The sequence below is a fragment of the Zingiber officinale genome, chromosome 2A, assembly GCF_018446385.1.
Source record: "Zingiber officinale cultivar Zhangliang chromosome 2A, Zo_v1.1, whole genome shotgun sequence".
NCBI lineage: Eukaryota > Viridiplantae > Streptophyta > Magnoliopsida > Zingiberales > Zingiberaceae > Zingiber > Zingiber officinale.
In genome coordinates this window covers 126,399,123-126,424,862 of record NC_055988.1, presented here as the reverse complement: position 1 = coordinate 126,424,862, position 25,740 = coordinate 126,399,123, and the positions used below count along the sequence as shown (strand labels likewise).

The window sequence follows — 25,740 nt, the reverse complement described above, 5'->3', positions numbered from 1 at the left end:
GCCGGAGGTATAATATCCGAGCCAAGCGCTCGAGGACGAAGGCCCCCAAGCCATTCGGCCGGAGGTATAATATCCGAGCCAAGCGCTCGATGCCGAATGCCCCAAGCCATTCGGCCGGAGGTATAATATCCGAGCCAAGCGCTCGATGCCGAAGGCCCCGAATCATTCGGTCGGAGGTATAATATTCGAGCCAAGCGCTCGACAAGGAAGATCCCTCACCGTTCGGCCGGGGGTATAGTATCCGAGCCAAACGCCCGACGATGAAGGCCCCGAGCCATTCGGCCGGAGGTATAATATTCGAGTCAAGCGCTCGACAAGGAAGACCCCGCGCCGTTCGGCCGGAGGTATAGTATCCGAGCCAAACGCCCGACGACGAAGGCCTCGAGCCGTTCGGCCGGAGGTATAGTATCCGAGCCAAGTGCTCGACGATGAAGGCCCCGAGCCATTCGGCCGGAGGTATAGTATCTGAGCCAAACGCTTGATGCCGAAGGCCCCGAGCCATTCGGCCGGAGGTATAATATTCGAGCCAAGCGCTCGACAAGGAAGACCCCGAGCCGTTCGGCCTGGATGTTATCCGAGCCAAGCGCTCGACGAAGAAGACCCCGAGCCGTTCGGCCGGGAGTATGTTATCCGAGCCAAGCGCTCGACGAAGAAGACCCCGAGCCGTTCGGCCGGGAGTACGATATCCGAGCCGGGGGAAAGGTGCGCTAAATGTAAATTTATACACATTTCGGTCGCCTATGTCCTTGTAATGCAGGAAGCGAAATTAATTCAAAGGATGGACAAGGGTTCCGCCGATCGGCAGTATCGAAGTTAGCCGTAAAGGCCGTCGAGCTCCGACGTTAAATATCGAGAGACGAGACGGCGTCTATAAACGTCCGAGCGGAAGACCGTCGAGCTCCGACGTTAAATATCGAGAGACGAGCCGGCGTCTATAAACGTCCGAGCGGAAGACCGTCGAGCTCCGACGTTAAATATCGAGAGACGAGCTGGCGTCTATAAACTCCCGAGCGGAAGACCGTCGAGCTCCGACGTTAAATATCGAGAGACGAGCCGACGTCTATAAACGTCCGAGCGGAAGACCGTCGAGCTTCGACGTTAAATATCGAGAGACGAGCCGGCGTCTAAAAGCCGAGCGGAAGACCGCCGAGCTCCGGCGTTAAATATCGAGAGCGAGCCGCGTCTATAAACGTCCGAGCGAAGACCGTCGAGCTCCGACGTTAAATATCGAGAGACGAGCCGGCGTCTATAAACGTCCGAGCGGAAGACCGTCGAGCTCCGACGTTAAATATCGAGAGACGAGCCGGCGTCTATAAACGTCCGAGCGGAAGACCGTCGAGCTCCGACGTTAAATATCGAGAGACGCGCCGGCGTCTATAAACGTCCGAGCGGAAGACCGTCGAGCTCCGACGTTAAATATCGAGAGACGAGCCGGCGTCTATAAATGTCCGAGCGGAAGACCGTCGAGCTCCGACGTTAAATATCGAGAGACGAGCCGGCGACTATAAACACCCCGGGCGGACGACGGATCCGAAGGATGTCGGCGTTGACTGAAGTCATAGCTACCCCCAGGGGGGCGAGCGGAGGATAAATTCATAGAGACAGCGCTCAGCGTGACCGTCGGTCCAGTCAGTCGGACTAATCGCCTCCTTCGACTAGATTTGAAAGGGAGGCAAGTGATCCGGCAGTAAGAATGGGGGACCACATTTAATAGGGTCAACGCCACGGGAAGGTTGAAGAGTAAAAGGTCAACCAGAGGATTGATCGAGCGGATAAATATTGGGGCGACCGGCCGAACGGATCCGAGCGGAATCAAAGACAGCCCGACGGGGGAGTCGGGTTTCCGACGCTCATCGTAAACAAGGTCAACGGACCGAGCGGGAGGCCCGCTCAGCCAAGGCTAAAGCAGCAATGGTGAATGAACTGTCTCAGCCGAGCACGCGATGGAGTGATATCTATGCCCGGTCGGAAAAGGGCTCCTATGCCCGGTCGGATCGATGCCTGTCGAGCGGATGGACGCTCGGCTCGGGGAAAAGCAGACCAGGACAATGGGACAGTGGGGAATACCTTCTGACAGCAGGCCATACGCAGAATCAGAATACGGAAGATCTTTCTGTCCCATCAAGGACGTGCTCGGATTGTAGCAGTATGGGGTCAGGCATGGTAGAGGACACGTGTACACCTCGGTAGGTGTGCATGAGCTTTCCTTGAGCTCTATAAGAGCCCGCAAACTTCAGAAACGCGGGGAAGGGGGGGAGCTATCGGTACGCGTTCAAGGCCTTTGGAGCTACTTTTTCCACCATCTGCTTGCCTGACTTGAGCGTCGGAGGGTCGCCGCCGGGAACCCCTTCCCGGCCCGACTTCTGTGCAGGTCCGCCGGAGCTTCGTACGACTAGCCGGAGGCCCACGTCATCGATTAGGAGAGCGCCACGTGACCAGCGTCCGTTGAGTCAGCATTCGGACAGGATCAATCGATAATAATAGTTTTTTAAATATGAATAGGTCAAAACCGGCTAAAAAATAAAATTGATTGGACTACTTAAAAAAAAGACACTATACTAGCAACAGTAATAAGGAAAAAAAAATAGAAGTGGGTAAGTGATTTCATAATTTTAAAACTAGAATACATGATTTAACCATTAATAAAATTTATCTACTTCAGTTAAAAATAAATAAATAAATCTTCAGACAAGATAATATTTTAGTTATTTTTTATTTAAAAAAAAATAAACCCTTTTGAATTTATCTGAAAATTGCTGAAGTTAAGAATAAGGACATAAGGTTATTGTTCATAATTATTTAATCTTACTTAGTTGGAGTAACGAGTGAATATTAAGTAATAGAGTATGTTTGTTATATTAGTAAATAAGGAATATTAATTGAAATATGATTATCTTGTAAGTGTGAAGTTTTATGCCAAGTTAATAATTTTTTTTTATTTAAATAGTTTTTCTCTCAAAATGAGTATTTCAAAAGTTGAATGTCATAATTTTAGTTAAGCAATTACTCAGTAATCATATAATTAATTAAAATTATACATGATATTTTAAATCAAACATATCCTAAGTTAAGAAATTTAAAAATCCAAAAATAGAGGAACAAGTTTTCTAAAATAAAGAAAGGACAAAAATCAAAATGGTCTATTTTTATTCATTTTAAAATTATTCTTATTCATAATATTATGGACAAAAATAGAAGGCCACCTTAAATTATATAAATCATCAAAAACAAGATATCGTTTTAAAAAAACAATCAAAAGATGCCCCATTAGAAATAGTCTGATGCATGAAGTTTTTACTATACGAGTCCTGAGAAAAGATTTATTGTACATAATTTTATTTTACTTTTTACAAGAGATTATTTTCAGGATTCAAACCCGTGATATTTTGATCACAAAGCAATAATTTTATCGTTGCACCAAGACTTCCCTTCCCAAATACTTATATGTTTCGGATTATATTTTTTTTCCCGCGAGTTCGGACCCTAGGGAAAATGAGGGCGGAGTTTAGAGAGTTTTTTTAGGTATGAATTTAAGTTTGGAGATTTTTTAAAATCCTTGCTTTTGAATGAGGGCTGAGTATAGGGATAGCATCTCCATATCTGAATCTGCGTTGATGAGGATGATAAATTTATTCATGCTCATCCCATTATCATTCCCAACTGTAGCAGCTATCGATAGCAACTACATCATGTAATAGCTACTTAATATTTGTTACAACATTATTCCTTATTTCTCTTGTATAATAGTCAAGAGTTGATTATCAAAGAACTGACCTATGATTTATTCCAATATATATCTAATACTTGTATATCTATATTTACTTTTCTTCCCTATTCAGAAGACCGATAGTAAGGGTCATTAACGTAATAGATTTTTTATTACAACGTGTACACTTCTGCCATTGTTATAATATTTTTTATAACAATTTTAACCAAAACTATTCTATATTTAAAGTAACTTTAACGCTCTTATTTTATTTTCAAATTGAAAATAATTTTAATTGACATTTGACTAGTTTTAATCAATGATTAAAATAACCTCAACTAAAATTACTTATTTTTCATTATGTTCATGTTGTTTAGAGAAAAATTTATTTAAAATGAATATTTGAAAACACTCAAATAAGCATATATATATATATATATATATGAATAGCCAATATAAAAGAAAAGGCTAAAAAAATAAACACTATAAAAAACACATTTAAGAAGTAGATTATGATCATCAGATTATGATCACAAAAGAAGTAGAAGTTGATCTCAAAATTTATATGCCACCGTAAAAGAAAAGGCAAAAAAAAAAAAAAAACACTCTAAAAACACATTTAAGAACAACTCAACTCTATTTTCAGGAAAACAGGTTCCATTAACTTCACACAAGTAAGCATCAGACTATGATCACAAAAGAAGCAGAAGCTGATCTCAAAATTTATAAGCGACTGATTTCGAACCCAAACCAGTTCATTTAAATAAGCAAACTAATTGCTATTTTAAAAAATTGTATTTCTCTACAACTTCTTTTATCTCATAATCCCCTTCCAGATAATGCTTTTGCGTATCTGCTCCATTTGTCCATCGTCCGGATCAATCTGGCACTAGCCTTGGCCCCCAAAAGATATCGGATGTAGTCTCTGGCAAGAAGAGACAGTTCCTGGCCTTTGGTTATCAGTATGTACTGCACGCCGAGAAGAATAAAAAATATAATATCGGAAAATTGTATCTGAATGTTTAAAGCAAATCAGCTCAGCCAAGAGCTTCCAATAAACCTAAAGATACAAGTAGTGTATCACAATACAAGTACATTGATCATATCTCCATATTGAAGGATATCGTTTTGGAGATTGGTACTTGACACAATACAAGCTAAGCTGCTTGATGTCAATATCCAAGAATGGACAGTAAGTTGATCTTTTATCAAGATACCAGCACAATGATTTGGGATTAAGGAGACCCTTCTTTGTGAATCGTTTTACCAGGACAGAAACTTGTTTACCAAATTATTTATCTCCGCTACAACACACGGAAACCTTCATCTATTTACAAAGACAGACAAACTTGAATCTTCTGAAGTTGAACAGGCCAATAGGACATTTTGAATTGGAGAAATGAATTCAAAGTGGAGCGAGAGGGATGGGAATCTAAAGATTCCAACATTAGGATCAAGATATTCAAAGACTTATCTTTTTCAACATTTTGTTCACTAGCCATAAGGAAAAGAGAATTCTATCCTATGATTGATTAATGCTGATCAAATTATGCAATTGGTAGTTACTAAAATAAGGTATTGACAAAATAAGTCCTTTGGATACTACAAAAAAATCATACAAAGAAAGACAAGCTGTGTAATAATTACCAGGAATATAACACCGATGATTGCCATAATCACTTGAACCAGTTCCTCAACTTGAAATCCTTCGCCATTCAGGCCACTTGAACCATCACCACGATCCCAGAAAGCCCAAAAAGACTTTCGATGACTGCCACTACCATTGGACTGTTTTTCCTTCTCATACTCCCTTAAAACATCTTGTACTGTGAGCTCCTTCCTAAAATTGTTTCCCGGTTTCTTTGGTAATTCCTGTGAAGATTGTCAGGTAACCGAAAATTGGCAATAAAAACTAGATTCCGCAAAGAGACATACAAAAAAAAAAAAAAGATGACCTAGAGCATCATGAAAACAGCACAAAGTGTTTAGAAGTGATCCATGACGTGTGTCTAATTTTTTCGTTTCTTTCCCTCCTCACCCTCATCTTTCGACTCAAGTAAACCAAGCCTAAAGCATTACTAAGTCATAATTGAATGGATGAGTTCAGAACAAAAAGGCTGTAGAATTACCATCTAGTAGATTTTTAAGTAAATGTTTGTTTGGGAGATGGTATATTAATGTGCTTCTCGCTAATGCATATAGAAATTTGAAGAGAAAGACTCCAATAATGATTGGTTGTCAAGTAAGTGGCATTATGTGCCAAGAAATGAAAGCACATGGTACACAATACTAATTATATTTGGATGCACGATGAAAAAAATAACAACGAAAACGAAATACCTCATTTTCACTCAAAGAGTCTCCTTTTTTGCCAAAAGTAAGTACTGAAGCACATCTTTTGTTTTTGAGGGGATTAAAAATCAACCTTAGGTGCAATTTATCTTGCTGAAATCTGAATGATACAGAAGGAGGTAGACGAGAAGCTTTTAAACACGGACATGCAGAACATAAGTTTTCAACACTTTTCATTTTCACTCCATTCAAGACGATCCCTCCAGTTGTATGAAAAATAGATTGAACAGCATTCATCTCCTTAATCAGATCACTCCAATGATATCTTGAATCTCTAAGTTAGCAAAGGTTTACTTAGTTCCTGAGATTTCGAAATTTAGCTTTAACTAGATACAACTTCTGAGCATGAAAGAAAGATAAACTGAACATCAATAAAATTATAGTGGCAATATAGAAACTCAGCATAAAATAAGCAATCTGTAGTGGAAAAAATGGATAAAGCAAGCCCCAAAATACTTAACCAACATTTTTCATTGATCACCACTCCAGAAATATAAAATAGCTCAACTCAAACTGACAAAAATACATAAAAGAGGTATATTAAATTGTTTTAGAAATTGGAATCAATATATTTTTTCTATAGAAAAGTATAAGTATCCTTTTAAGTATGTCCTTTTTTTACTTCATCTTGCTTGTTTTAATCTCCCTAATATTCAAAAAAAATTTGTCATTTGCATCACATATTAACGTTTTCTGGCCCGACCTGATCAATATTATTTCATGGATTATTTAGGTTCACTCTAACAGTATGTAGATCCAAAAAGTAGACTAAGGGAAGTCGTGGTATAGACATGGAATTGCATGTCGACCACCACTCAAGTAAACAAATAAATGAACTGATGAACTTTGCTTGCCAGGAAACTAATCGGAGGCCATAAGGTTCTCAAATTGAATTATTTATGTTGTTGGATCATCTGTTGTATGATGTTTTTTTAAAAAGAGATTTTATCTAGAACTCACTAGGTTAAATTCAACCCACCAAAACCTAAACCCAACCTATTATAAAAGGAGATGAATATGTTGAAGTAGAATAAAAAAAAAAAAATCTTGAGCGAGATACAAAATCAACTCCTAGCCCTAAAGCGACTGCTACTACGATATTCTAAGACAATAATTATTCAATTTTAACCAACAAAGTCGCCTCCTTTTCTGTCCCACAAGATCACGCCCAGAAGGAAGCATTGCCATCGTGATTCAAAAGCAATCGATCAAGAGAAGTTGGACACGGGAAGGGAGAAAAGAACCTATGTCGAGGATTTGAAGGGTTCTTTGAGAGGAGGCCACAGATCAATCGCAGAGGCCAATCGACCGGGGAAGCACGTAGGGTTCTACTATCATTCACGAGCGACGCCGGCGATTAATTTGTTTAATCCACCTTTTCTCACCCCTACAAAATTCAATTTTAACTAGCACAATTTTTATAATGATATTTAAAAATAATGAATAATATTAAATAAAATATAATGTTTGATTTATTAATAAGGTAATTGATCCTGTCCGAACCAGGGGTCAACGAACGCTGGGGATGTGGCGCTCCCTGCTGGATCCTCGAGTGCTCCGGCGAACCTGCAACAAAACCGAGCCGGGAGGGGTGTCCCGGCGACGGCCCTCCGACGCTCAAGTCAGGCGAGGAATAACAAAGAGGTGGCTTAGAAACAGAAGACTTGTGTACCTCCGGTGAAGAAATGGAGACCTTATATTGTAACGTCCGAAAATTCTCAAATTATTTTTAGAAATATTATATGATTTTTCTGGAATTTTTAGATATTTTTCCGGAATTTTTCGAGTAGCGGAAGCAGCAAAAATGAATAGAACCGCAAAATAGCTTAGGCGGGAATCGAACCCGAGACCTATGGTTTAGGGATAATGTTAGTAACTGGTTGAACCCAGCAGGGCCGTGCTGAAAGGAAAGAGGATCAACTATATTTATAATTGGTTTGGCCGAATTAATTATTTAGTATAAATAGGAAAACATAAGTTGGTTTGGTTTATTTTGTGTTGGTTCGGCAACTCTCCTCACAAAACCTCACGCCACCTTCTCCTCTCAAACCCTCACGCCGGCGCCCCTCCTCTTCCTCCTTCTCACGGCACACCAAGCCCCAAGGGCCAAGGGAACTTCTTCCGGCGAGATCTTCGATACGAGGACGTTCCCCTTCGCGAGAAGAACACGTAGACGCGAGCGGATCGTCGAGAAGATCATCTCCACCGGAGTTCTAGCGAATAGAATCGTAAGAAATTACGAATAGGAGGTAAGAAACCCCTCACCTGCAGTATAATAGCTCCGTTTGATTTCCTACGCATTAGTTTTAGCTATATGCAATTTTTTTCGGCGCTTAGGGTGTGTTTAAACCCTCCTCGAGGATTAGGGATCTAGTTGAGCACCTCTAGACGGGCCGGACACGTTGTTCTCCTTTAGTTGGAGATTTTAGACGTTGTTGGGTGCCTAGAGGTGACCTCCCTATTAGAGGAGAGAGTTGGAGCACACCAAGTGTTCGGTAAAATGTTAGTGTAGCTAAATACCACCTCAGTTATGTTTAACAGCTCAGTTAAATGCATTAGAAGCGTTTAAAACAGTAAATCAGTGTATTTTAGCTTATATGGGACTACGGTCCAATGGGTGGGCTCCCATAGTCGCCTCTAGGTTCAAACAACCTAGCTCTAGGTTCAGATAACCTAGAAACAGCAAGTTAGAACAGTTAGCTATATTCAGTATTTTATTTTCAGTGGCACTATACTTGGGTTGGACTCCCACAGTCGTCCCTAGGTTTAGATAACCTAGTTAACCCTACTAAATTCGGGACTTGCAAACCCGGGTCTAGTTAGGGATGCGCGCACAGCAAGTACAGTTGCCGGGCCCAAACAACATGATTATGTATTTTCACTTATTATGAAATAGTTTTCAAAACTCAAAACTTGTTATATTAGTTGAGGTTGATTTCAGTATCAGTTTAGCTTCAGTTTAGCTCTTCCTTGTTTATACCTTATGATAGCTTATGTTCAGCTTATGTTATGCCATGCTTTGTACGATACCATGCCATGCCATGCTTGCATATTCAGTATGTTCTTTTCAAACAGCATGATTTAAAATCATATTTGCATCGTTGCATGTTTTTGTGAGGTAGATGGTTTCTTACTAAGCTTTAAGCTTACAGATACTATTTTTCCTTATACTGCAGATAAAGGTAAAGGAAAAGTGGACCAGTAGCGGAGGCTGGAGGTCAATGCAGATCAAGATGTGTGTGACAGGAACTGGAATAAAAGATCCTCTAGGGATTTGCACCTGCTATAGCATTTTACAGTTCATTAGTTCTGGTTTTCGTGTCTTATGCACTTTTGAAATGCTAGAATGTTTAACTCATGGAAGATTGGTTTAAGTTGTTAGTAATTATGTTAGAATACCAGTTTTTATGTCATCAGAATGTTCCTCATGTAGTATATAACTCATATGTGAGATTTTAGCACGAACAAGTGCTGAAATCAGAGTTCAGGGCTGAAATCAGAACTCTGATCGGTCTCCAGACCGATCAGGGCCTGGGCAGTGCCACTGGATCCAGACAGATACAGTAGGCTACTGTATCCTCCTGGATCGGTCAGCCGACCGATCCAGCACGATACAGTAGTGTTCCAGAGAGTTTCGGGTGCCTGGATCGGTCTGCCGACCGATCCAGACATACCTGGATCGGTCTGCCGACCGATCCAGTTGGGAACAGAACGACCGCAGCTCCGATCGATCTGTGGATCGATCGGCAGGTTCGGTAGGTAGTTGGGAAGTTTAGTTTATAGTCCCTAGCTCAGTTGGGATGTCCAGTTTCCCTCCCCTAGCATGTGTACAACTCCTAGGTACACCTAGAACATTCAGATTAGTTTTTCAAAGATAATAGTTAGCAAAATTTTAAATTAGATCAGCTTTCCGCACAGTATAGTTTAGCATTATTGTAGCGACCGGCCTTACAGCAGTACCCAGAAGGTGGGTCGTTACAGAGTGGTATCAGAGCCAAGTTCCATACTTCCTACACACACATCAGCATTGTACTTGCAGCTTCCAAGTAAGGATACCTCTACTCTCTTTATTGTTTCTTGCTTTCTAGTTACAGTTCATGTTTATATGTCTACTGCTTGTTAGTCTGTGCTAGTTTTAAACATGATATCAGTAGTTATATAACTGTGATTACATTAGTTATGTTATGTTCTCTATGTCTTTAGTAATGGCACGAGGACGCCCAGCTAGAAGGGCATTAGCTACTGAGCCTCAAAGAAGAGGCAGTGCTGCCTCCTCCGACCTTACAAAGATTAGTGGCTCGCCATGAGTGCCTAGAATGAACAGAAATAGCCACCTTAAAGGCTAATCAGAGTACCCCACACCCCGAACCGAATTTAACTACTCCTAGTCTTGGAGGTTCCACCACCACCACAAAGACCAAGACTAAAGACCAAGAATTTCAAAGAATGAGCCAAGAAAGGAAGCCTATCTGATCCAGTGGCAGCGGGTCAAGCCAGAGAACTTCTCAGGCACTAGTGAACCATGGGATGCACAAGCCTGGTTCAAAACACTGGAGAGCATGATGGAGCTTCTAGACTGGCCAGAACACGAGAAGGTGAAGTGTGCCTCCTTCTGCCTGACAGGAGACGCGCGCATGTGGTGGGAAAGAATCAGGACGAAGCGCCCAGTGAACCAGATGACATGGGCTGACTTCGAGAAGGAGTTCTTCGAGGAATTCTTTCATATACGGGTTACAAACCGCCACTACGACGAGTTCACTGAGTTTCGTCAGGGCAACCTATCAGTTGAGGAAGCCGTGAAGAAATTCAACAGGTTGGCTCGTTTATGCCCAGAGCTAGTCGGCACAGAGAAGGAACGAATCCGGTTGATGCTCAAGATGCTGAGGCCAGAGATAGCAGTGAACGTGGCTGGTGGCATACATAGGCCACAAACCACAGAGGAGATAGTGAGCAGTGCCTTGACCACGGAGCATTACCAGAACAGCATAAAGCAATAGAAGCAAGTCTCCTCAGAGTCCAAAGGCCAAGGAAACTCTCACACTCAAAAACAGCAAGGCCACAGCTCCAACTGGAAAGGGAACTCCAACAACAAGCGCAAATCAGGGAGTGACTCAAAAGGAGGACCACCTAGCAAGCGACCCAGTTATCCAAAGTGTGCCACTTGTGGGAAATTCCACCCAGGGGTTTGTCGCAAGGGCACACGAGGATGCTTTGAATGTGGACAAGAAGGGCACATGGCCAAGCAGTGCCCGAACAAGACCGGTCTTCCTCAGCCACAGCAGATTCAGTATGTAGGCCAGCCAGCTCAGTTATATCAGATGCAGGCCGCCCTAGAGGGGCCACATATCAGCCAGGGCAGATTAGAAGCCCCTCCAGCTATGACGAATGCGAGGATCTACTCACTCACCAGAGAGGACGTAGCCAATGCCTCGACAGTTGTCACAGGTCAGATTAGCATTTTTCAGTATAGTGCTACTGTTCTATTTGATACTAGGGCAACCCATTCGTATATAGCCAGGATGTTCTCCGAAAAATTAGAAATACCCCCAGAGGTACTCAGTGGTCAGTTTCTGACGGCACTACCTTCAGGAGAGGTCATGGCATCCACGCACTGGCTCAGAGGAGTGCCAATCATTATAGCAGACAGGGAACTCTTTTGCGATCTGATCCTGCTAGAAATGACTGACTATGACGTCATCCTTGGAATGGACTTTCTGATCAGATACGGTGCTTCCATAGAGTGCCGTAAACAGAAAGTCGTATTCCAACCCGAAGCAGAAATACAGTTTGAATACCACGGAGAACCAAAGAGAAAAGCCAGAAAATTTCTCTCAGCAATGAAGACACAGAAGTTGATGGATTCAGGATGTACGGGGTACCTAGCACATGTAGTCAATACCAACCAGGACAAGGGCCAACAGCTAGTAGAGGTCCGAGTCGTATGTGACTACCCAGCAGTCTTCCCTGAAGAGTTACCAGGCCTAGCACCAGTCAGGGAGATTGAATTTGAGATAGAGCTTTTCCCCGGCACCAATCCTATTTCCAAGGCGCCTTACCGCATGGCTCCAGCAGAACTGAAGGAACTTCATGAGCAACTACAGGAGCTGCTTGACAAGGCAAGGGTTTCATACGCCCTAGTCACTCACCATGGGGAGCGCCTGTACTGTTCGTGAAGAAGAAGGATGGAAGCATGCGGCTATGCATAGACTACAGAGCACTGAATCAGGTCACGATCAAGAACAGGTATCCCTTCCCGTAATCGATGATCCGCTCGACCTAAAGGAGCAGCAGTTCTCTAAGATTGACCTCGATCGATATCACCAAGTCGTGGTCAAGGAGGGTGATATACCAAAGACGACATTCAGGACCGGATACGACATTACGAGTTCGTAGTCATGCCCTTTGGCGTGACCATGCCCAGCTACATTCATGGATCTCATGAATGAGTATTCGGGGAGTATTTAGATAAGTTTGTTATTGTGTTTATCGATGACATTCTTATCTATTCAGAACTCAGAAGAACATTGAGCACCGAAACTAGTATTGCACCCTTCAGCAGTAACCGCCTATACGCCAAGTTCACGAAATATGAATTTTGGTTAGATCGGTGTCCTTCCCGGGTCACATCATCTCAAAGGATGGTATTATGGTAGATCCCAACAAGATAGAAGCGAGTAACTCGAAGAGACCTAAGAACGCCAACAAAATCAGGAGCTTTCGGGATTAGCAGGATATTACAGAAAGTTTGTAGAGGACTTCTCCAGATAGCCTCCCACCGACTCTTACCGGAAGAACAGAAATTTCAAAGGATGAGGATCGTGAGAATGCTTCATGAGCTAAAAAGGAGATTGACCAGTGCTCCCATTTTGGCTCTACCAGATAACACCAGCAGCTTTGACATCTATAGTGATGCCTCTAAGTTGGGACTAGGAGCAGTGCTGATGCAAAACGGCAAGGTGATCGCCTATGCCTCCAGACAACTCAAGGATTATGAGAAGAATTATCCTACTCATGACCTTGAGCTTGTAGCAGTAGTGTTCGCTCTTAAAATTTGGAGACATTACTTATATGGAGCTCAGTGCAGAGTGTATACAGATCATCAGAGTCTGAAGTACTTCTTCACTCAGAAGGATTTGAATATGCGACAGCGCAGATGGTTAGAGCTGGTCAAAGACTACGATGTAGACATCCTCTACCATCCAGGGAAAGCCAATAAGGTAGCAGATGCACTTAGCAGAAAATCCAGTGCTACCTTATTATCTCTTACAGCCATGTCACCGCCCCTACAGAAGGAGATCGTAGATTTCGGTCTCGAACTCATCGTTGGACAGCTCTCTACTATGACCTTAGAGTCTACCTTGCTTGGTGATATTGCCACCAGAGCAGGACCCAAATTCGTAAAATCAAGCAAGGGCAGCGTAATCAGAGTAGAGAATTGAGTGTCCGATAGCGGGTGTTGTATTTTGGTGATGGACTCTGTGTTCCAGGGAGGAGCTACGAGATGATTTTAGATGAGGCTCACAGACTCCCTATGCGATGCATCTGGTTCCACCAAATGTATCAAGACCTGAAGAAACATTTTGGTGGCCCGGGATGAAGCGAGACATCACCAGATTTGTTAGCATCCGCCTCACCTGTCGAGGGTCAAGGCGAACATCAGCGACCAGGAGGAGTTCTGCGGCCTATACAGATTCCAGAATGGAAGTGGGAGGATATCTCTATGGACTTCATAGTGGGTCTACCCAACCACGAATGGTTTTGATGCCATCCGGGTAATAGTCGACAGGTTGAAAATCAGCCCACTTTGTAGCTATCAAGATATCCTACTCCATGGAGAAGCTAGCTCAGTATCTCCAGGAAATGTCAGACTTCATGGAGTCCCACGTACCATTATTTCGCAGAGACAGAGATTTACATCACACTTCCGGGAGTGTACAACAAGATTGGGCACGGTTAAAGTTCAAGACAAGATTCCATCCGCATGATGGTCGACAGAGCGAGTAAATCGTGCACTCAAGATATGCTCCGAGTGCCCTAGACTTCAGGAAGTTGGTGCAAATATCCGAGCTTAGCAGAATTTGCATACAACAACAATCTATCGTGCCACTATTCGGATGACACCTTATGAGGCTCTCTATGGGCGGAGGTGTAGATCTCCAATCTGCTGGTATGGTGAGCAGAAAGAACTAGAGCTTCAGACAGATCTAGTAGCAGATACCAACAGCCTATACAAACAGATCCGCCAGAGGATAGAGACACAGAGCCGTAAGAGCTATCGATACACTACAGCACCCTTAGAATTTTCTTGGGATTCAATGTTCCTCGAGTAGCTCCCATGAAGGAGTAATGCTTGGGAAGAAGGCAAGCTAGCTCCCGATATGTGGGACCATATCTTATCAGCAGAAGAGTTGGCAAGGTAGCATATGAGCTAGAGCTACCCCAGGAAATGTCAATTGTCCACAACGTATTTCATGTCTCTATGCTGAAGAAGCATACCCAGATGCCACCCAAGTGATTGAGCCCCAGTCGGTACAGATCCGCGAAGACTTCAGCTATGATAGTCGGCCTATTCAGATAATAGACCGAGCAGTTAAGAAATTACGGAGCAAGGAAGTACCATTAGTCAAAGTCATTAGGCACAGTCACACAGCAGAAGAGGCAACTTAGGAGACAGAAGCGGACGAACTTTTAATAAGGTATGGGGAGTTGTAACGCCCGAAAATTCTTAAATTATTTTAAGAAATATTCTATGATTTTTCTGGAATTTTTAGATATTTTTCCGAAATTTTCCGAGTAGCGGAAGTAGCAAAAATGAATAGAACCGCAAAATAGCTTAGGCGGAAATTGAACCCGAGACCTATGGTTTAGGGATAATGTTAGTAACCGGTTGAACCCAGCAGGGTCGTGCTGAAAGGAAAGGGGATCAATTATATTTATAATTGGTTTGGCCGAATTAATTATTTAGTATAAATAGGAAAACATAAGTTGGTTTGGTTTATTTTGTGTTGGTTCGGCAACTCTCCTCACAAAACCTCACGCCACCTTCTCCTCTCAAACCCTCACGCCGGCGCCCCTCCTCTTCCTCCTTCTCACGGCACACCAAGCCCCAAGGGCCAAGGGAACTTCTTCCGGCGAGATCTTCGATACGAGGACGTTCCCCTTCGCGAGAAGAACACGTAGACGCGAGCGGATCGTCGAGAAGATCATCTCCACCGGAGTTCTAGCGAATAGAATCGTAAGAAATTACGAATAGGAGGTAAGAAACCCCTCACCTGTAGTATAATAGCTCCGTTTGATTTCCTACGCATTAGTTTTAGCTATATGCAGTTTTTTTCGGCGCTTAGGGTGTGTTTAAACCCTCCTCGAGGATTAGGGATCTAGTTGAGCACCTCTAGACGGGCCGGACACGTTGTTCTCCTTTAGTTGGAGATTCTAGACGTTGTCGGGTGCCTAGAGGTGACCTCCCTATTAGAGGAGAGAGTTGGAGCACACCAAGTGTTCGGTAAAATGTTAGTGTAGCTAAATACCACCTCAGTTATGTTTAATAGCTCAGTTAAATGCATTAATAGTGTTTAAAACAGTAAATCAGTGTATTTTAGCTTATATGGGACTACGGTCCAATGGGTGGGCTCCCATAGTCGCCTCTAGGTTCAAACAACCTAGCTCTAGGTTCAGATAACCTAGAAACAGCAAGTTAGAACAGTTAGCTATATTCAGTATTTTATTTTCAGTGGCACTGTACTGGATCAGATATCCATTGGGTTGGACTCCCACAGTCGTCCCTAGGTTTAGATAACCTAGTTAACCCTACTAAATTCGGGACTTGTAAACACGGGTCTAGTTAGGGATGCGCGCACAGCAAGTACAGTTGCCGGGCCCAAACAGCATGATTATGTATTTTCACTTATTATGAAATAGTTTTCAAAACTCAAAACTTGTTATATTAGTTGAGGTTGATTTCAGTATCAGTTTAGCTTCAGTTTAGCTCTTCCTTGTTTATACCTTATGATAGCTTATGTTCAGCTTATGTTATGCCATGCTTTGTACGATACCATGCCATGCCATGCTTGCATATTCAGTATGTTCTTTTCAAACAGCATGATTTAAAATCATATTTGCATCGTTGCATGTTTTTGTGAGGTAGATGATTTCTTACTAAGCTTTAAGCTTACAGATACTATTTTTCCTTATACTGCAGATAAAGGTAAAGGAAAAGTGGACCAGTAGCGGAGGCTGGAGGTCAATGCAGATCAAGATGTGTGTGACAGGAACTGGAATAAAAGATCCTCTAGGGATTTGCACCTGCTATAGCATTTTACAGTTCATTAGTTCTGGTTTTCGTGTCTTATGCACTTTTGAAATGCTAGAATGTTTAACTCATGGAAGATTGGTTTAAGTTGTTAGTAATTATGTTAGAATACTAGTTTTTATGTCATCAGAATGTTCCTCATGTAGTATATAACTTATATGTGAGATTTTAGCACGAACAAGTGCTGAAATCAGAGTTCAGGGCTGAAATCAGAACTCTGATCGGTCTCCAGACCGATCAGGGCCTGGGCAGTGCCACTGGATCGGTCAGCCGACCGATCCAGCACGATACAGTAGTGTTCCAGGAGAGTTTCGGGTGTCTGGATCGGTCAGCCGACCGATCCAGATATACCTGGATCGGTCTACCGACCGATCCAGCCACACCTGGACCGGTCTACCGACCGATCCAGTTGGGAACAGAACGACCGCAGCTCCGATCGATCTGTGGATCGATCGGCAGGTTCGGTAGGTAGTTGGGAAGTTTAGTTTATAGTCCCTAGCTCAGTTGGGATGTCCAGTTTCCCTCCCCTAGCATGTGTACAACTCCTAGGTACACCTAGAACATTCAGATTAGTTTTTCAAAGATAATAGTTAGCAAAATTTTAAATTAGATCAGCTTTCCGCACAGTATAGTTTAGCATTATTGTAGCGACCGGCCTTACAGCCAGTACCCAGAAGGTGGGTCGTTACATATATAGACCTCTCGAAGGAGCCTGGGCGCGCCAATCGAAGCAATCTCCTGCTTTCGACCATGCCCAGGTATGAGTCTGTCAGAAGGGCATCCATAAGGCCATACCGCTACTGTATCAGCCTCTCCATGATGTGACGGCAAGATCCTCTATCGTGAAATCTTGTGTACGGCATAATCATTAGACATGCCTCTTCTGACATCCCATATCCTGAGCTGAATGAATAGGCCGCTCGGCTAACCTTTGTATCCTCGCCCTTATCCTGGCCGAACGGACCACCCGCTCGCCCCTTTGGTTCCAGCCGGGCATACACCCGCTCGGCCATTCAGTCCTCCCGCCTTGGCGTCGGAAACCCAAGCCTGGCTGGGTTATCTCTGGCTCCGCTCGGACCTGCTCAACTGCTTGACGCGGCCATTACCCGCTTAGTCAACCCTCCATCCGTCCTCAGGCTGGGACCCTTCAGGAAGTGGGTCCCCCATTCTTACCGCCGGATCACTTGCCTCCCCTTCAAGTCTAGTCGAAGGAGGCAGTGAGTCCGACTGACTGGACTATGTGTCCGAGCGGGCGGTCGTCGCCTTACCGTCGCTTATAATATCCCTTGAGCCGTTCGTCCCTTATGCTAAATTCAGCCGCTCGGCTCTTCGTTTTGAATGTCTTGGCGCTCAACGTGGATGTTTGCTTGTCTAAATCTTCTCGAAAATCACGCAAATCCTTTTCATTAAGTCGAAGCATGCGCAGTATGGTGCACATTAAATGCGCCAGATTGCTCAGTGCCACGCGTCGACCATCGCGTGGCAGCAGCGTTACTTATGATGGGACGTCACCGCTTGAAATGGACGGCCCGATGGCGTCCTTGTTTCTCGTGACCTGGATCGGACGGTGGAGGCCAATCGACTTCGGCCGTATAAAGCCTTAGTCCTCCTCCTCTGCCGCACCTTTGCTCGTGCTTTGTCCTCCTGACTCCTCTGCTGCTGCGGCCTCCGGCGATCCAGTTCCTGTTTTTCGGCGGCTACCATCTCACCGGTGATCTTCTCCGCCCATCTCCTTCTTAGTGAGCCTTCTTTCCTCGCTTACCAGGTCTTCTCTAATCGTTTTACCTCTCTTTCGTTGCTATCCTTTTGTCTCTTCGATATGGCGAGCTCTTCCGAACCCGCTACCCATGTTCACGGTCCATGGTATATGAGTATGGAAAGTAGGTTCGATGAGGAGTGCGCCCGGTGCGTTGTTAGGACCTACGGGATCCCTGACGACCATGAAATAGTCATAGCCGACCCGACCGACCGGCCCCATAACCCTCCGATCGGTACTATTTGTTTTTTTCTAGACCAATTCCAGGGCGGCCTTAGATTTCCTACCCATCCGTTTATTTTGGAAGTTTGTAATTATTTCCGCATTCCGCTCGGCCAACTTGTGCCGAATTCCTTTAGGCTACTGAGCGGGGTGGTCGTCCTCTTTAGGCTGCATAGTATTCCACTTGACCCCAAAATATTCCACTTCTTCTTCTACCCCAAACAATTCGAGTTGGGCACTTTTATTTTCCAAAGTAGAATAGGCTTCAAATTTTTTGATAATATGCCGATCTCCAACAAGCACTGGAAGGAGTTCTTCTTCTACATACGACTTCCTGAGCGGCCAGCATTCTGAACCAAATGGCAGACCGCTGTGCCGACCCAACCGGAACTCGGCAAATTCAGAAGCAATCCGGCCTACCTTCATGCGGCAAACTGGTTGTCCGGTCTGTTGGTTGCTACTCGGAAAACCTAGAGGTTCCACTGTACAAAAATTTTGTACTAAGGTCTGAACCTTTTCCTAGCTACCATGTGTTCTTTTAAATTAAATTTTGGAACGCCTGCGGAACTTAACACGTTTGATCCAAAACTTAATCTATTCGTTCTTTTAGGTTTTGACTTGGGTCTCCTGCGGAACTTAACACGTTCGACCCAAGTCACCTTAAGTTATTAATTCCATTAAATATTAATTTCCATAATTGGTTCCCAGTACTGACGTGGCGAGGCACATGACCTTCTTGGATATGGGAGCAACCACCACCGACTAGACAAAACCTTTTATAGAAAGCTAATATTTAATTTCCTAAAATAACTTTAGGTTAACCGAAGAGAACAATCAAATCACAAGGAAAAGAAAAAACAAAAGAACACAACATCGAAAAACATATTCGAAATTCTAGAATCGTAAGCCTCTTGTATTTGGTATTATTTCCATAAATAACTAGTATCATGCGGAAAGAAAAATTACTAGTTATACCTTGTAGAAAAACCTCTTGATCTTCTACCGTATTCCTCTTCTAACCTCGGACGTTGTGTGGGCAACGATCTTCCGAGATGAGAACCACCAAGCACCTTCTTCTTCCTTACAAGTTTCGGCCATCAAAACTTCTCCTACGATGAAGAGGTTCGGCCACCACCACCATGCTCCAAGGGATGCTAGAAAAGAGGCTTCTTTTCTCTCCTTCTTCTCCTTCTTAGATCCGGCCACCAAAGCTATCTCCACCATGAGAAGGTTTCGGCCACACAAAGGAGAGAAGAGGAAAGAAAGGGCTGGCCACACCCAAGGAGAAAAGAGAGGAAAAATAGAATAGAGTCGTTAGCCTTGAAGCCTCCTCTACCCCCTCTTTTATAATCCTTGGTCTTGGCAAATAAGGAAAATTTAATAAAAACTTCCTTAATTCTTTTGCCATTGAAAAGGAAAATTTATTTAATTAAAATAATTTTCTCTTTTCAAATTATAATGGCCGGCCACTCTTCTCCCCAAAACAAGGAGAGTTTTAATTAAAACAAAAATTAAAACTTCCTAATTTGTTTCTAGAAATTTATAAAAATTTCTCCAATAATTTTAATCCCTTCATGATTGGTTAATAAAAAGAAATTTTATAAATTAAAATCTTTCTTTTAAACATGTGGATAATTTCCAAAAAGGAAAGTTATCTCTAAAAATTAAAATCTCCTTTCAATCTACAAATAAGGAAAGATATTAAATCTTTTCTTAATCTTTTGTAGAAACTAATAAAAGAGAATTTTTAATTTTTAAACTTTCTTTTAAATCATGAATATAATTAAAAGGAAAGTTTTTACCAAAATTAAAATCAACCTTTTAATCTACAAATAAGGAAAGAGATTTTAACTCTTCTCTTAATCTTTTGTAGAATCTTATAAAAGGAAGGATTTAAATTTTTAAACTCTCTTTTAAATTATATTATCCACATAAGAAAAATTTTAAAATTAAAATTCCTTTTTATTTTAATAGGGCCGACCACATGAATTCACCCATGAACATACCCATGGCCGGCCCTAGCTTGGTCTCCAAGCTAGCTTGGCCGGCCCCTATAGGATGGGTAAGAAGGTGGGTATAGGTGGGTATAGTACTCTATAATTAAGAGGCTACGATAGGGACCGAGAGGAGGAATTGGTTTTGGTCTCCCGATAAAATTAAGCATCCCGTGTTCGCCCCGAACACACAACTTAATTTTATCAATAATAATTCATTCTACTAGAGAACTATTATTGAACTACCGCACCAATCCCAAATTACATTTTGGGCTCCTTCTTATTATGAGTGTGTTAGTCTCCCTGTGTTTAAGATAACAAATGTCCACTAATTAAGTAAGTTACTGACAACTCACTTAATTAATATCTAGCTCCAAGAGTAGTACCACTCAACTTCATCATCATGTCGGACTAAGTCCACCTGCAGGGTTTAACATGACAATCCTTATGAGCTCCTCTTGGAGACATTCTCAACCTAGATTACTAGGACACAGTTTCCTTCTATAATCAACAACACACACTATAAGTGATATCATTTCCCAACTTATCGGGCTTATTGATTCATCGAACTAAATCTCACCCATTGATAAATTAAAGAAATAAATATCAAATATATGTGCTTGTTATTATATTAGGATTAAGAGCACACACTTCCATAATAACTGAGGTCTTTGTTCCTTCATAAAGTCAGTATAAAAGGAACGACCTCAAATGGTCCTACTCAATACACTCTAAGTGTACTAGTGTAATTATATAGTTAAGATAAACTAATACCTAATTACACTACGACCTTCCAATGGTTTGTTCCTTTCCATCTTGGTCGTGAGCTACTGTTTATAATTTATAAGGAACCAATAACATGATCTTCTGTGTGTGACACCACACACCATGTTATCTACAATATAAATTAATTGAGCAACTACATTTATCATAAATGTAGAAATTTGACCAATGTGATTCTTATTTCTAGATAAATATTTATACCAAAAGCTAGGCTTTTAGTATACATTCTAACAATCTCCCACTTATACTAAAAGACTATGCTGCCATATCTGCTGCCATACATCTGATTCCCATGCCTTTCAAAAAGCTCTTGCCTTAAGGACCTTAGGTTATCATCTGATGTAATCTAGGCGGTAACAACTTCTCCTCGTTATACAATTTCTGTATTGGGTAGTACTTGCGCTCTATTGTGTTTACTTGCCTTATAGACTCATGGTTTCTTCGAGTTTGTTACTGCACCATTATTATTACAATAAATTGTAATAATCTTTGGACAAAGTAGAAATCATATCTAAGTCTATCTTGAGGTAATTAAGTCATTCAGCTTTTATGGCTACCTCTGAGCCTTGCCATATACTCAGCTTCTATGGTGGAGTCCAGAAAAACACCTATGCTTATCACTCTTCCATAGTTATGACTTTTCCTCCTAAAGTAAACACAAAACCCCGAGGTCGACTTATTATTGTCCCTATCCGATTGGAAGTCTAAATCCGTGTAACCCACAGGGACCAAATTAACTGCCTTGTAAGCTAGCATATAATATCTAGCGCCTCTAAGGTACTTTAATATATGCTTTACTGCAGTCCAATGTCCTTGTCTAAGGTTACTTTGATATCTGCTAACTATGCCCTTGGAAAAAACAGATTTCTGATCTCGTGCATAGCATACATTAGGTTGTCTAACTGCCGAAGCATAAAGAACTGCCTACATGTCCTCAATCTCCTTTGATGTCATCAGAGACATCTCTTTAGATAAAGACACTCCATGCTTAAAAGGTAAGAAACCTTTCGAGGAGTTTTGCATGCTTAAAACGAGCAAGGATTTTCCGATGTATCAAGCTTGGGATAAGTAATATATTTTTTCTTTCGATCCCTTATTACTATACATTCTCCCAAGTCCTTTATATCGAATTATTTGGACAACCATACCCTTACTTCTGACAACATTTTGATATTGTTTCCAACTACCAAAAATGTTATCTACGTATAGTACAAGAAATACCACCACGTTTCCATCACACCTTTTGTATACACAAGACTTATCCGTTTACTCAATAAATCCATAGGTCTTGATTACTTTGATAAACCGGATGTTCCAAGACCTTGAAGCTTTCCATCAGTCCATAGACTGATTGAGCTTGCACACAAGATGCTCTTAGCCCTTTGCAATGAATCCTTCTGGTTGCTTTATATGGATGCTTTCTTCAAGACTTCCAAATAGATAAAAGAATCCGGATAGACTTAAGCATGACTACCAGTGAAAAAGTTTCCTTTTTCATCAAGCCTTATTTTGAAAGTTTCTACCTTCCTGTCTATCCCTCTTTTCCTATTATAGACCTTTTTACACCCAAAGGCTTTTACACCATTTGGTGGTTCTACAAGCTTCCAGACTTTATTAGAATACATATATTCTAATTCTATTATTCATTACTCTTTGCCAAGATGCTGCATCTTTATCTTGGAGTGCTTCGTCATATGTCTGGAGATCAGGTTCATGTCCTCCTGGGATCGAGTCCAAAAATTCTCCCAAAACATGAATCTTTTTAGGTTGCCTAACAACCCTCCCACTACGATGAGGCACTTTCTGCAATTGTGTATCATTTGTGATACGTGTTGCAGTTTTCTTGTGGTATCTCATCTTGTACAGTTGGTACTATATTAGACATGTCTTTTATTATTTCCGTAAGAACAAATTTACTTATGGGCACTTGGTTTATTACATAGTCCTTTTCTAAAAATCGGTCATTGATACTATCAATGACCTTCTGATTTTTAAGACTATAAACCTACTTTCATTTCTCTAGGATAACTCACAAACAAGTGAATTCCTGTCCAACTTATCATTGTCTCTCTTCAGCATATGTGCTGGACTACTCGAGCCCGAATATGCTTCAAAATAGGCTTACGTCTATTCAACAATTCTATATGAGTAGAGAGTTCTGACTTTGGAAGGTACTATGTTCACTTCCGTTTCCAGAGTATATCCTTAAAATGAATTTGGTAATTTTCTAAATAACTCATCATTAATCTACTTATTTCCATTAGAGTCTTATACCTTCCTTTTTCTACACCATTCTGTTGGGGTATACCAGGTGTTGTTAGTTGGGATTGTATCCCTACTTCTGATAAGTGACTCCTAAATTCTCCCAAAAAGGTACTTGCCACTACGATCTCACCGTAGTGTCTTGATACGTTTACTTTGACGTTTCTCTACATCAGCCTCGTACTCTTTGAACTAATCAAAGCACTTAGACTTGCAGCACATCAAGTAAATATATCCGTATCTCAAATAGTTGTCTATACCTTTTGTCTGGATAGTCATAGGATCACATAAATCAGAATGAACCAATTCCTATATATCTTTGGCTCCATACCCCTTAGACTTAAAAACTCCTTGGTTATTTTCCTTCCAAGTAAGACTCGCAGGTTGGAAAGATTTCCACTACTAATGAACCCAAAAGTTCATCAGCTACCAATGAATCCTACTTAAGTTAATATAACCTAGCCTTAGATGTCAAAGATATAATTGGTTCATTTTCGAAGGTTGCTTTCTCTTAAGTTAGAAGATGTGTTATTAATTTCCATTTGTTGCATCATGGGAGTTATTGGATTATAAATTGTCAACCAACATACCAGAATAGATAACTTGCCTATTTTTCTTGATAACAACTTTGTTATCAAAATAGACACAATATCTATTCTATAATAGTTTAGAAACTGAAATTAGGTTCTTTCTAAACTTAGTATGTAAAGACAGTTCCTAATAATCCAAATTTTATTCCTATTAGAGAATAAACCTCTCCCACTGCAACAGCTGCTACTTTTGCAGTAGTGCCCATGTGGACGGTGTTTTTTTTTTATTTAGTTGTCGGGTTTCTTGGAACCCTGCAATGAATTGCAGACATGATCAGTGGCTCCCATATCTACACACCAGGTACCGGTAGATAACTCCACTAAACATGTATCAACTAATGAATAAAATACACCTATATTGTTCTTAGTTCTAAGAGGACAGTCTACCTTAATGTCCAAATTCTATTTCCAATCAATTATAATTGGGACCACTAAGTCTATTCTAAAGTATATCAGCTAGGGATTGACCATCTTCCTAAGAATCACAAAAATATTTGGTTAAGACCAACTCCTTAAAAATCCCCATGAATTTTGTATGCCACGTTAGTGTGGACGTATACAAATTCAAAGAGGAAATTTTATCATTTAATTTTATTATCTCGTCAACCTTACTTTATGACGAATAAAATTAATAGTTGGTCTATTTTTAATCAAATATTTGGTCAAGACTCTAAATTTAAAATAATATTGATTCTTCTAACAATACTATTTAAATTTAGCAACACCTCAAAACACCGTGAATTTTGCATGCCACGTTAGTGTGGACGTATACAAAATCAACATTTGTAAGAGGAGGGTTTTACCCATTAACTATCTTGTCAACGTAACTTTATGACAAATAAAATTATCTCAAACACCGTTAATTTTGTATGACACTTTAGTGTGGACGTATATAAAATCAATCATTTGTAAGAGGGGTTTTAACCCTTTAATTTTATTATCTTGTCAACCTAGTTTTATGACAAATTAATAGTTGGTTTCATTTGGTCACACAAATAATAGCAGTGACTCCGATGGGGAGGATACTATTAGATGTGTCTAAGTGTATACCATTACTTGACACTAAGTCCATTAATAAGATTATGCCCCTTCCGTTGGGGAAGATCACACGCTCTTAATTAACTTCCTATAGTCATCCAAAAATGAAAGTCTGTTCTAGTGATCCGCAAACAAGCTCATCCGTTATGGAGGAAGGCACTTAGAGCCAACGCGCAAGCTTGTTTGCATCACTTACAAACCAGTAATGGAGACCATGGGATTTACTTAAAAATCCCTCTCCCACTTAGTTATTTATAAATGAGGAATTTTAACTATGCTAGCCTACTAAACTTGTAAACTAACATGCACACACAGCACAATATAAAAGCAATAAATAGAAAAATCTAATTTTCAACTATTATGGCTTTTATTTCTAGTTGTCCTCCGTGTGTTGTCATCCCAAGCTGCTGCCAAATTTGGCCAACGCCACTGGGTCTAGCTGTCGCATCCATCTTGCTCCTAGTTCCGCTGCGCCTCTGGTCCTTAGAAGGTTCCACGCTTTGCAAGATTCGATCCGCGACATAAATAGAATTTTACATTTTTGATCCTATATTCCATAAAAGGAATGTACATGTATCTAGATCAAAAATAAAATCCTAATAAAACTAAATACAGCTCCTGCTGTATTTTAATACAATCATGCACACACAGATAAATGCCCTTGACATGTCCAAGGGTCCAATCACACACATAATAACTAAAAGCCATAATAGTTGGATCCTGCATCC

At 41.4% G+C, this 25,740-nt stretch overlaps 1 protein-coding gene across 2 annotated transcripts; it reads right to left on the bottom strand.

The window, feature by feature from the left end:
* Positions 1-4,345: 4,345 nt before the first annotated feature.
* Positions 4,346-7,450, bottom strand: LOC122042240. Of its 2 annotated transcripts, none has more exons than XM_042602253.1 (4): positions 7,303-7,450; positions 6,047-6,359; positions 5,354-5,578; positions 4,346-4,675 (listed from the first exon to the last, which is right to left on the bottom strand). In XM_042602253.1, exons 2-4 carry the CDS (start codon positions 6,293-6,295, stop codon positions 4,526-4,528), a joined length of 624 nt encoding a protein of 207 aa, XP_042458187.1. In that variant the 5' UTR covers positions 6,296-6,359; positions 7,303-7,450; the 3' UTR covers positions 4,346-4,525. The 2 variants fall into 2 exon arrangements, with proteins under 2 accessions (XP_042458187.1, XP_042458188.1); XM_042602254.1 differs by having other exon boundaries at positions 6,047-6,332.
* Positions 7,451-25,740: the final 18,290 nt, after the last annotated feature.